This window comes from Dasypus novemcinctus, chromosome 6 (assembly GCF_030445035.2).
Source record: "Dasypus novemcinctus isolate mDasNov1 chromosome 6, mDasNov1.1.hap2, whole genome shotgun sequence".
Classification (NCBI taxonomy): Eukaryota; Metazoa; Chordata; class Mammalia; order Cingulata; family Dasypodidae; genus Dasypus; species Dasypus novemcinctus.
The window spans coordinates 41803651-41816482 of record NC_080678.1 but is presented as its reverse complement, the minus strand read 5'-3'; the positions used below and the strand labels follow the sequence as shown (position 1 = coordinate 41816482).

The window sequence follows — 12832 nt, the reverse complement described above, 5'->3', positions numbered from 1 at the left end:
ACTACATAGTGGAGTAGATTAGTTTTCTATTGCTGAGTCACAAAGTACCACAAGCTTAATGGCTTAAAACAACACACATTTATTATCTTATTGTTTCTGTGAGTTAGGCGTCTGGGCAGGGCGAGGCTGGGTTCTCTGCTTAGGATTTCATGAGGCTGTAATCAAAGTGATGGCCAGGCTGCATGGAATGTGGAAGCTTGACTGGAGAAGCTGCCTCTCCCAGGCTCATTCAAGGTGTTGGCAGAATTCATGTCCTTGCAGCGGTAGGTCCGAGGGTCTGGTTCCTTGCTAGCCAAAGGCTAGAAGCTGCCCTTACCTCCTAGAGGCTGCTCATAGCGCCTACAGACTTCCCGCAGTTCCTTGCCACATGGGCTTTCCCAGACAGCTGCTTACTTCATCAAGCCAGGAAGTTGAGTCTCAGGAGCAAGTCTGCTATGAAGACAAAGTCTTACATAATGTAAAGTAATCATGGGAGTGACATTTCATCATATTTGCCATTTCCAGAGCTTCTTTTGGTTAGAAGCAAGTCACAGGTCCTATCCCTACTTGAGAGGAGGGGATTATGCAAATATTCAAAGGCATAGACATCTGGAGGCAGAGATCACAGGAAGCTACCTTAAAGTCTGTCCCCTATAAGGGGCCAGGGAGGACTATGTCTGGAAACCAGGACATTCTCTGGGGTCCTTGGTAGTGCTTCCATGTCCAATAGTAAAAGTAATGGGACATTATAACAGCCAAAACAAACAAACAAACAAAAAAAGCTGGATGATTGAGATCTCCGACACTCCAGAAATGAAAGTTTGGATTATTCCAGTAAGTAAAGAAACCCAACCAGGTGAAGTTTTGGTTGAGCACGGGGAATATGGAATAGATGATAAAATAAAATAAGGAAGCCACAGTATCAATTATGGACTATGCCAATTAGAAATAAATGACTGTAGTAGTTTTGCATATTTTCTCCTTGTCGTGTATATATGGTTTTTTAAACATGTTAATCATTTTCTCTTTCTACTTCTTCCCATTTTTATTTTATATATAATTTGCTGAAAGTTATTGTTATAATTTAACCTTTAATCTGCCTACTCAGAATCTCTATTGCCCTTGTCTCATGCACTGGCTTTAGCTGCCCCAACAGTAGCTCTACATAACCATTCAGCCTAAGCCCAGGATTGGGTCAGAAACGGAATGGGGGAAGTAAGGGCAGTGTCTCATAGTAAAAAATATAACCACCTGGAGCAGGAGTTCTGAACAAGGAGTCCATGAGCTTGAAATGAAATTAAAAAAAAAAAAAACACAATAAAAACATTATTCTTATGGGGACATGTGGGTGTGATATATTTATTAAATAATACACCTTATAGTGTGGACTTACTAAGGGGTCTGTGGTTTTCATCTGACTGGCAAAGAAAAAAAGGTTAAGAACCCCTGATCTAGAGCCACTGTTCCAAGAGGGGTGGTGCTGGGGGGAGAAGGCTACCACGAGGGAGGCAGGTCTCTCAAGGCATTTCAGCTCCTCTGACGATTCTTGCTCCCTGAGTGCCGCAGCTGCTGGCTACTTTGACATCTCCCTGATGGGTAAGGGCAAGGCCCTCTTTGGTGGCTAATGACTTCTGTGACCTTTATCTCTTTATGCCATGTTCCAGTCTACCTGTTCAGGTTAGACTGGGACTTCTTGACAGCAGAGAGAAAACCAGAGTTGGGGGAAATCACCGTAATTCCCCATATCCCTAAACAAGCCCAGTGGTTCTGAGGCCCCAGTAAAATGGAGAAGTTGGAGACCCAAGTAATGGTGGAAGGGAAACCACATCTGCTTTTGCTGTATTATTTGGGAAATGTCTTGAAAAAGAGTCTTTTGTGAGACTAGGAACAGAGAAAGCCCATGGTTAGAGAAGCAGAGTCAGGGAATCTGAGGTAGCTGTAGAATTTCTAGTGTCAGGACATCTAAATTTACATCCTTGCTCTGCTACTTACATGTTACTCTGTTCCCTTTGCCCAGTTTCTTGGAGGCAATGCAGAGGGGCCCAGATGAGGAACACTAAGCTTGGGTATCCCCCACTGGCCCTCCCCCCACTGTTAGAGTTGGCAATAGACCACCCCACTCTTTGTGTGGAGATGTTATCTCATCCTTCATGTTCATTAGTAACAGTCCTGAGAGTGGTTGTGTAAAGGGTGGACTTGGCCTTGCAGTGAGCATACTTCACTGGAACACCCAGGTGTGCTCAGGCCCTCCCCAACAGGGCCTACCCTGCCTCTCCTTGTAGAAAGTCTATCCATCCTCGAATGACACCCTGTTCTCGAAGCTCTCCCCAGGCTCCCACCACACATTGTGGTGCTTTGGAGCTAGGTAGCCCAGAAAAACATGTACTTAAACTTAATCCATTCCAGTAGGTGTGAACTCTTGTAAACCAGACCCCCCTTTGGTGAGACTACTTCAGTTAAGGTGTGGTCCAGCTAAATCAGGATGGGTTTGTTGTTTTTTTTAAAAATTTTTTTAAAGTTTTTTTTTTTTTAAAGATTTTATTTTTATTTATTTAATTCCCCTCCCCTCGTTGTCTGTTTTCTGTGTCTTTTTGCTGCATCTTGTTTCTTTGTCCGCTTCTGTTGTCATCAGCGGCACGGGAAGTGTGGGTGGCGCCATTCCTCGGCAGGCTGCTCCCTCCTTCGCACTGGGCGGCTCTCCTTATGGGTGCACTCCTTGTGTGTGGGGCTCCCCTACGCGGGGGACACCCCTGTGTGGCAGGGCACTCCTTGCGCGCATCAGCACTGCGCATGGGCCAGCTCCACACGGGTCAAGGAGGCCCGGGGCTTGAACCGCGGGCCTCAACATGTGGTAGACGGACGCCCTAACCACTGGGCCAAAGTCCGTTTCCCAGGATGGGTTTTCATCTTATTACTGAAAGCCTCATAAGGATGGTAACTAAGAGAAAGCCAGAGGGAGCAGCCAGAAGTGAATGCCAACAGAGCCCAGAAGAGAAGGGAGAAGCCAGGAGAAGCCACCATGTGCATTGCCATGTGACAGAGAGCAAGGACCAAGATCCACGGCAGCCAGCCCCAGGATGCCACAGTCTTCTGGGAGAAAGTATTGCCTCGATAATGCCTTGATTTGGGCTTCTAGACTCGAAACCAAGAGCCAATAAATTCTGGTTGTTTAAGTCAGCCTATTGCATGGTATTTGCTTCAGCAGTCAGGAACGTGAAACACACATGCTCTCTCCCTCCCTTCTGCATTTTCCTTAAGACCCTCATCTGTATCTCTCCTTTGTGTCCACAACTGTCCTTCCTCTACCAGCACAGTGCAAATACCTCGAGGGCAGGAGTTGTTCCTCTTTGTAGCCTGCATTTCCCATCCTGATTCTGTTGCATCTAGTAGGTGCGTAAACCATATTTGTTGCGTTCAGTGGAATCAAGAGCTCTCTGAATAGTTATGCTTCTCCAGAGAGTCTGCTGGACCGCCATTCAGAATGTCTGTAGAATCCCAGAGGCTATAAATATCGCGCCAAAGCCACTCCGAGGAGCTCCCTTTTAAGGAGCAAGACTTGGCTCCTGGGGCTGAAAGTTTATGCCCACTAGGTGGTGCCATGACCCTCAAGTCTCCAGATGCCTTTTTTAGAAGATTGGAAAGATTCTTTTCCCTCCCTCTTCATGTTTGTTGGCAAAGGTCCTCCACTCAGAAATAGTTTGTGTGATGTAATTCTGCCATCAGTCTAGCGGCCAGATCAGCCTCCAGCTGCCTATCCCAGGCCCAGCTGTACTCAAGATGGGCCTGCTGTGGGCACTGAAGATGTCCCTCCAGAGGCTGCTAAGGGATGCTGAGACACGCCCTGAAACTGAGTTCAGAAGTCCTAGGCTGGAGTCTCAACACTGACACTAGTTGTGTTTCTTTGGGAGAGTCACTCAACCTTCCTGGGTCCCCATTTTCTCACCTCATATAGCAGCTGAGAATAAAACCCGGGGAAACATAAAAACACTTTGAATGTGGGTGTGGCGTCAACTACACCTGGGCTTCTGTTCAACGATCACCAGCCATCTCTGTGAACATGGTCAACTTCCTTACCCCTCTAAGCCCTGGTTTCCCCATCAGTGAATAAGAGCTAATCAATAATTTTATAAGGTTGGTGTAAGGATTAAATAGAAGCATGAATATAAAGTGCTCATCCTAGTGCCTAGTACCTAGTGAGCACTCAATAACAATCACATATATACTATTTATTATGTACCCCTAGCCCCTAAAAGAGTACCTGGCACTTAATAGGACTTAATTAGGTGCTCAGTATCTATCTGTTGAAAGAATTTTACGGATGAGAAAACTGAAGCACAGAGAGGTTAAGGAACCTCCCTCCAACAGTCACAGCACTAAGGAGTTGTGAAGCAGTGATGTATAGCCAGACAGTCTGACTCCAGGGCTGCACTCTGAACCGCCACATCCTGCCAGTAGTGTTATAGATATGTGGTGTCACACATTACTATTTGCTTATCTAAATTATATATTCAGAGCTTTTATGTGTCAGGTACTTGTAGACAGAACTGAGTTGGCAGCGAGAGGCATTACCCTCTGAAGCCAGCTTTTCTTCCCCAAGGGGAGCCAGGCTGCTGTAAAAGGGGTCTGCTCCCCCATGCGGGGGCCAGTGGATTCATCCCATGACCAGGAGATGAGGGAAGAGCTCTTCAGGATGGGATCGGCTGAGAGTCTGATGCACGCATGGTCCCCAGGGTGAGGAGGCTGTCGGTTCTATTGCTGTTTCTGCAGCCACACAGTCATCCACTCCACTGGCATTTACTGAGGGTCTCCTATGTGCCAAGCACAAAGATAGATAAGATATGATAGTTAGGGGTTGCAATGTAGCAGATTCAAATCTACTGCAGAGGGATGCTCCAAATAGCCTAGGAGAGGAGCAATCAACAGATTGGAAGGCAGGACCAAAGGAGGCAGCATTAAAATTGGGCATTGAAGGATAAACAGGAGTTTGCCAAGCAAGTTGGGGTCTGGGAATGAAGCTCATTCTGGGCTTATTGGGAAACATAAGAGGTTTGGTGGGGTTGGCATGCTGGGAGGAACATGAGTAAGGAAGTAGAAAACCAGGAAGTTGGAAGTCAGTTGGGCCCAGATTGTGAAATATGCCACAGAGAAGAGATAGAACTTAATCCTGCGGTCAGTAGGGGAGAAATGTAATGATCAGCCAGGTCCGTGTTTTAGAAAGGTGACCGTAGCCTCACTAAGGTGGGGTGGGAGGGGAGGAAAGAAGGGAGAGCAAGTACAATTAGCAGCTTCTTGGTCTCAACGCCTTTAGGCTTCCTTTTCCTTATAGATGAAATGAGGAAAATACCGTATGTATCTCTCAGGATTGATTTGAGGCTTAAATGAGAGAATGTCATGTAAAGCATTAGCACAGTAATAATGATGTGAAGCACCACTAGGCTCCATGACAGGCCGTCTGCCTAGTGCGTAAGCATATGGGTTTTGCTGTCACTTGTACCCTGGTCATGTTAGGTAGCACCTTTATATATATATGTATGTTTTCTTTTTTTTTTTTAATTAAAAAAGATGGGCACATTTTAGATCTAGGCAAGATGGGAGAATGGCGAGCAGGGGATGGATAAAAGTGGAGTCGATTTGTGGGGTGTGGGAGCGGCAGTGAGGTGTCCGGGGAGGAGATGATGGTTCTTAACTCCAGGCACGAGAACCGAGAACTCGGATGGTGGACACAGAGTCAGAACCCAGCTTTGGCGAGGATGAGTTTGAGGTGGGCGCTTGCAGGGTATTTCGGAGGTCCAGCTGATAAGGAATGTCAGCTCAAGACCAGCACTGCTCTCCTCCCGCGCCCAGGAGTGGCCATGGGGCCCCGGCCGGCGCTAGGACAAAAGAAAAGACACGCAGCCAGAGGCTGGGAGGGGAAGCTGGAGAAGCCGGTTTTCCCCTCGAGGCAGAACGGGAGGCCGGGCAGGCACGCTAGCCCCAGATATGGCAAACTTCTAGAAGCTGAGCGTGGTCAGGCAGGGCGGGAGGCCCGCGGCCGGATGGCGCGCGCTGCGCCCCGCCGAGGGGATGAAGGAATCAGAGCCCGGAGGCTGGCGCGGACTAGAAGGGGGGCGCCAGGGTGGTGAGCCAGCCAGCAAGAGATGGCAGGCAGCCGGGAGGAGCGAGTCGGGGTGGAGAGCGAGGAGGAGAAGGGAAAAGGGCGGGTAGGAGGGGTGGAGAGAGGAAGAAAGAGAGGAGGGCTGGGGGGAGGAGAGAGGGGAGGAAGGGTGGGGAGCGGGGAAGAGGAGGAGAGCGCGCGAGGAGGGGAGCGCGGAGGCCTCGGTAGGCGCAGCGGGGACCTCGGCCCGGCCGCCTCCGCGAGCAAGGCGCAGCCATTCCGCTGCTCGGGGCGCCGCCGCCGCCGCGCCCGGGGGCCATGCTCCCGCCGCCCCCGCGCCAGCCGCCGCCCCAGGCGCGCGCGGCCCGCGGCGCGGTGAGCCTGCAGCGGTCCTTCCTGCGCAGCCCGCTGGGCGTGCTGCGGCTGCTGCAGCTGCTGGTCGGCGCCGCTTTCTGGATCACCATCGCCACCAGCAGGTACCAGGGCCCCGTGCACTTCGCGCTGTTCGTGTCCGTGCTCTTCTGGCTTCTGACCCTGGGCCTGTACTTCCTCACGCTGCTGGGCAAGCACGAGCTGGTCCCGGTGCTGGGCTCGCGCTGGCTCGTGGTCAACGTGGCGCACGACCTGCTGGCCGCTGCGCTCTACGGCGCCGCGACGGGCATCATGATCGACCAGACGCAGAGCCACAGCTACTGCAACGTCAAGCATTACCCGCTCTCCTGCGCCTACCATGCCTTCCTGGCGGCCGCGGTCTGCGGCGGCCTCTGCCTCGGCTTCTACCTGCTCTCGGCGCTCTACGGCTGCTGTCGCCGCTGCCAGGACCAGCAGGAGGTGGCGTGAGGCCCGCCCGCGCCCGCCGCGGCCCAGACGAGGGCGGGAACGCTCCGGAGCCCGGCGGCCCCAGTCCTTCCTGCCGCCGTCGTCCCGCGCCCGTGCCTCCTGGCACCCTCCCCGGGCCCTGCGTTCCTGCCGACGCCGGCGCCGGGAACTGGGACCCTGACTCGCAGCTCCCGCTCCACAGCGGCGCCAGGGCTCGGGCCCCGAGTCCCGCGCGCAGCTCCCGACGCGCCATCTCCTGGGACCAGGACAGGGCTGCAATCCGAGAGGCGGACACAGACGCGCGGCCCGGAGGCGAAACCTCGCGGTTCCTCCTACCCTTCCCAGCCGAGAGCGAGACGTGGACAGGCGCCGCGTAGATCCGGGGGAGGCTCCCAAATTGGAACCAGTGTTTTGGTTGCGCCACGGCCCCCTCCCTCCCGCTCTGCTTTCGGAAGAGCACCCCCTTCCCTGGCCTCTCCTCCAGCCTCGGGTGCTGTAAAAGGCCGGCGTGCTGCCGCGGGGGGAGCTGGGGACAGGCCTGGGCTGGCCCCGGGAGGAGCGACGAGTGTCGGATTGTGTGGGCGTCCTGCTCGCGCCTTCCGGGCCCATCCCTGACAGCTTTGAAGTCTTGGGGTGGGGCCCATCCGCAGAGGTGGAGACGGCTGTTCCCTCACCGCTGGACTCCTCTCGCCTCTGCTTGCCCCGTCTTTGTCCTCGCGGTTCCCTCATTCCAGACCCAAACGTACCCATCCCTGGCTTTCCGGGCTCGCGGAGATACAGGCCTTTTCCCTCTCACAGCCTTCTGCGCCACCATCCTGTCCCGCTCCCGTAACTGTTTACCTTAGGGACCTCCCAACCCCCGCCCGACTGTAGCGGAATGTTGCGCCAAGTCTCGCTCTTCTTTGGGCAGATAGGGACCCAGCGCCTGCCCTGGGAGCTGCAGAAACGAGCAGGCAGAACCCTTCTCCCGACTCGCGGTCCAGCACTGTTTACATTAAAGCAGTGGTTGTTCCAGGAAGCCCGACCTCGGAGACACCCTAAGGGCCAAAAGGGTTTGTCAGTGGTGCTATCTCCCCTCCTCGGCGATTCAGGATGCTCAGTAGCATAGCCAAGGCTCTAAGAAGGCCCGCTGTAAAAGAAGCCCCCGTACTTAGTTTACAAATTAACTGCCCAGGGCCAGCACCACATTTTCCCACCTTGAGGTTCCAAATAACCCGAACTGTCTGTGGCTCCTTCATTCCTACGGCCCAACCCATTGGCACCGTGTTTGAAGATTGGGGGAAGGTGGCCTCTTTCCCTGGAAATTTCTCTAGCAGACGGAGGGGCCAGTCCACTGAGGGAGGCCGTCACCCAGCCCTGGGTACTGGTGGGTTTGTTTACATTGTTTGGAAAATGAGGCCACGGTTATCCAGATGATTTCTAGCAAAAGGAACACCTCCGTAAGAGATCCTGCCATTGACTGGCGGGGACATTCGTGCTCACCAAAGAGAGAGAGAAGCCTCTGGAGCTGAGGTGAACAGCTGGCCGAACCTCTGGATGGTAAGATACTTCTTGGTTTCCTGGAAGGCCTTTGAATAAAAAACGGGGAGCCCCCTCCTTTCCTAAATATTTAAGGTTTTTTATTCGGAAAACAAGTTGGAGGGGTGAAAATAATAGAAACAAAGTTCAGAGAGTTGCAAAAATTCAGCCTTTTTGCTAAATCCTTCAAAACTCTCCTCTTTGAAAATGTTCTAGCCTCTGGATTAGAACCTGGAATGGAGGAGGCCAGTGTGCATGAGTGGATTTTAAAGCCTAGGTGGAGAGGCATTAGGTGTCTCTGTTGTGGTGTGATGGTGACATTGGGGGGGTGGGTGTGAGCACTTTGTTAACATCCTGTGCCTGGACCTCAAAATTCTGTGCATGTATTTGTTCCGTTTGCTCAACAACCCTATTAGGTGGGTCCGTTATTCCCATTTTACGGATGATGAAATGAGATAGGGAAGTTGAATAACTTGCCCCACGTCTCCCAGCTAGTGAGTGGTGGGCTGGGATTTGAGCTTGGCAGCCTGGCCTCTCGAGGACCATGCTGAACTATTTAGAAAAGGGGGTTAATTCATGTCAGGTACTAGCATTGTGGTTATTTTTGTTATTTTCTCTCTCCTCTGGAAAATCTGAGAACACTGAGCCCCAAGGGTCCCCTGAGTCCTTTGATGTCTCAGCTAGGTTGGGGTCCCACTGGCCCTTAAGGATGGGTAACTGTTCCCCCCAGCTCTAACCGCCGGGGCCACTGGAGCCTAGGAGTGGGCCTGGGGGCACACTTTGGGTTGCCTCTGAAGCACAGTGACTTTGGTTCTTCTGTTGCAGGTTTCCATGTTGCTGGAGCCATGGAGCCTCCCAGAGACTGGTCATTCCAGCCTCTTCCAGGGCCTGATTCCCTGGGCTGGCAAGACCATTCCAGAGTCTTCACTGGCCGTAAGGGAGATGGGGAGAGAGAACAACCTCTGTGCAGCATCCACCCTTCCACACTGGCTTCCACACTGCCCAATGCAAGAGCTGAGATGGGTGAAGACTCATTTTTGCCTTAGCCCAAGAGGATTCCTGACTCCCCTTGTGCCATGACTGGAGCACAATATTCCAGATACTTTAGAACTGATTCCGTACTCCCCCATACCCCAAACAATGGGTTTTAGCTCCAGCTTGCTATCTTCCCCCTTTTCTCATTTTTAAGTTACATCCTCAGCTCAGGTCTAGCCCCTAAGGATCTCCTCCTCCGCCCCCCAGCCTTGGTGCTCTGTCTGTGGTCAGACGACCTTACTCAGGAGCAGGCATCTCCCTGGCCTTCACGGTGCCTCATCCATCCAGATGTGCCTGTAGCACTCCGGAGCTCACTGGCTCTTCTAGATGTGCCTTTCTGCTTGGCCTCCAGCTACTTGTTAGTCTCTCTGTCTGACAGATGCGAGAAGAACATGTAGGACTGTCCCTGCCCATTCCCTCTTCCCCCTTGTGGCCCTGTGCCACAGGAATGGCCACTTGACCTGGCCCAGGACTTTTTGGATACTGGAGAGCCTCATAGACCTCCCTTTTCAGACACCGGGACCCAGTCCAGCTCAAGACCATCAGGGCAGTTCCCAGCTCGAACATTGGGGCCACTTGTAGGATTTCTCCTGTGTCCTACAAAGACCAAAAGAGGCCATGGGTAGGGAGAAGGGACCCATGTGGCCCATTCAGTATAGTGTGATTTCTAATCTGCTTTTCTGAATAAAGCTTGGTTGTCTGATTTCAAAACACGCGCCTTCGACCTGGTCCTTGCGGCAGCCCACTGTGCTAGGTGCCCCAGCTTCCCTCCATCCTCTCGTTAGGCCATGCTCTCTGCCTCCTGGGTCTGGGGCCCAGTCCCAGCAGCTTTCCCTTCTGGGAGAGAAAGGAAGATGAGTTCACAGATTCCCAGTGCAGTTAGGGACAGGAGACAGTGTTGCCTGAGGCCAGGAACCAGAGGCCTGTTTCTGCCCTGCCCAAGGCTGAAGAGAATTCCGGAGGCAGCCATCCCAGATCCCAGTGGACCTCTGGGAAGCCTCGCTGCCTGATAGGCAGGCGCGCGGTGACCGAGGTCACGGAGCCAGAAGGTTCCCATTCTAGTCCTGTCATTGTACAGAAGGCAGACAAGCCCAGGGTGAAGCAGCCACTGGCCTGCTGCAGCCTCCTGACGAGGGCAGAGCGGGTCGGCGCGGACTCAGGCCCCGGGTCTTCTCTGCAGATCACTGCTGTCTGGTGTTGCTCCCTGGACCACATCCCACCTGGCTCTTTCCGGTCCCCTAGAGGTCGTGTGCCCAGCTAGCCGTGCTCTGCTGCCTGAGATGCCCTGGAAAGAAGATGGGGACAGAGCTATCAGGCTTGCCTTCCTCTCCCTTCTGGGCCCTGCGCCTGATTTTAAAGTTCATCTGGAATGGCTCCTGGCAGGGATTGGGTGCTGTGTGTGCCCAGATGCCCACTGTCTTCCAAAGCACCCTCCCTATCACACACACACACACAGACACACACACACACACACACACACACACACACTACACCCTCCCCTTTGTGGTTTTTGATTTCCAGGGTAGAGAAAATGCCATCAGCTGCTGAGGTCCCTCCCTTACACCCCTCTTCCCTTTTTTGTCTATCTATGAATTTCACACAAAATAAAAAATGCGTACCTCTTATGCAAAGGCTGCTAAGCCCCTCCTCTACTTTACTTTAGCTTGATGGAACACTTTGCAATTGTGAATGTGCCTTGACCTGCATCCCCTTATATAAAGGTCCTAATAGTATTAGAGGCTGGCATTGTCCCCTCCAGTAGAGGAGGAGACGGAGCCCCAGAGAGGGGAAGGGCCTTCTTTGCGGTGCCAGAGTTGGCAAGTGGCAACACTGGGACTGGAATCAGAGGTTCTTCCCCAGCCCCTTGACAGCCGTTGTTAAGCCTTTGTACTCCTCTTTTAGACCCTGGAGTTCTAGAAAGAGTTTGCCTTTCCCACTTGGAGACCAGGTGCTCAGGAATGGTCTAATCTGACATTTCCTGTTTAATGGAAATAAGAACCTGGTTCTCAGGGACATAATGAGCCCATTTGAGGCCGGGCTTCCAAGAGGTCTGCTCATTTGTGTCTGTTACTTTATCTAAATAGCGACTGTTTTCCTAGGGGTCGGGGAGAGGTGGTTCACTTAAGGAAGGAGAATTAATAAGCCAACATTTTCACGGACAAAAGACAAGAGCCATGGTGAGTAGTAAACCGAGAAGGGAGTCCAGAAGAGGGAAAAGTCTGGTTAGCACTATTTATTTACATATTTACTGTTTTGTTTATTACAATAGTTATTTGTAAAAGAGTAATACATATCCATTGAAAAGAGTACAGAAGTGTATAAAGTAAAAAAGAACACATAGCATCCTAAAAAAGAGAATATTGGACCATCTCAACCTAGAGATAAACCAGTTAACAATTAATAACTCTTCTTCCTTTTTTAATAAGCAATCAAACATATATGGATGCATACGTACACATATACTTTCAGACTCTTCTGCGGCTTACTTTTTTTTTCTTACTTTTTTTTTTTTAAGATTTATTCTCCCCTTCCCCCCCTTCTCACCGCCCCCCCCCCCCGTTGTCTGCTCTCTGTGTCCATCTGCTGTGTGTTTTTCTCTGTCCACTTGTATTCTTGTCAGTGGCACCAGGTATCTGTGTCTCTTTTTGTTGCATCATCTTGCTGTGTCAGCTCTCCATGTGTGCGGTGCCACTCCTGTGCGGGCTGCACTTTTTTCATGCTGGGCGGCTCTCCTTACGGGGTGCACTTCTTGCACATGGGGCTCCCCTGTGCGGGGGACACCCCTGCGTGGCAGGGCACTCCTTGCACACATCAGCGCTGCACATGGGCCAGCTCACCACATGGTCAGGAGTCCCTGGGTTTGAACCCTGGACCTCCCATGTGGTAGGTGGATGCTCTATCCGTTGAGCCAAATCTGCTTCCCTGCAGCTTACTTTTAAATTTAACAATAATATAGCTCCAGTGCTTTCTATATGTCCATATAAACACTCGTCGGGCACTGTCGGGATTTTGTGGGCTTTTGGGAACCTTTGTAATTTTCTCACATTGGTTGATGGTGTTACTCCCTTGGCTGCTCCCTAGTGAAAGCCTTAAAAGGGAGTCGGGCCCTTTCTTCAGATGAGGAGACTGAGGCTTAGCAAGGTGAAGGTGCTTGCCCAGGCCTACGTTGCCTGGCGCCGCAAGGGGGAGGGGAAGATCAGGGCGGCTGAACCCACTCATAACCAGAGTTGGGAGAGGAATCCCAGGGACTAGGGTGAGTGGGGGCAGTGGGAAGAGGGGAGAAGGGCCTGAGGCTCCCTGGGCCCCGTGGGTCAAAGGAAAAGTGCGCTGGGAGGTGGTCAGAGCCCAAGCGAGCGCTGGGGCCTAGCCAGCAAGCTGTGCTGTGGG

At 52.2% G+C, this 12832-nt stretch overlaps 1 protein-coding gene and 1 long non-coding RNA gene across 2 annotated transcripts; one reads left to right on the top strand and one right to left on the bottom strand.

Moving 5' to 3' along the window:
- Nucleotides 1–4303: 4303 nt before the first annotated feature.
- LOC131278712 (uncharacterized) lies at nt 4304–6942 on the bottom strand. The gene is made up of 2 exons (XR_009186121.2): nt 6803–6942; nt 4304–4787 (listed from the first exon to the last, which is right to left on the bottom strand). It is a non-coding gene; the product is annotated as an uncharacterized lncRNA (long non-coding RNA).
- On the top strand, nt 4777–10156 carry MARVELD1 (MARVEL domain containing 1). Its single transcript, XM_004457009.3, has 2 exons — nt 4777–8431; nt 9236–10156. The coding sequence occupies exon 1, from the start codon at nt 6392–6394 to the stop codon at nt 6911–6913; it is 522 nt and encodes a 173-aa protein (XP_004457066.1). The 5' UTR covers nt 4777–6391; the 3' UTR covers nt 6914–8431; nt 9236–10156.
- The last annotated feature ends 2676 nt before the right edge of the window (nt 10157–12832 follow it).

Coding starts and splice junctions, on each gene's coding strand:
- MARVELD1 (XM_004457009.3), top strand. CDS start 6,392: ATGCTCCCGCCGCCCCCGCGCCAGCCGCCGCCCCAGGCGCGCGCGGCC.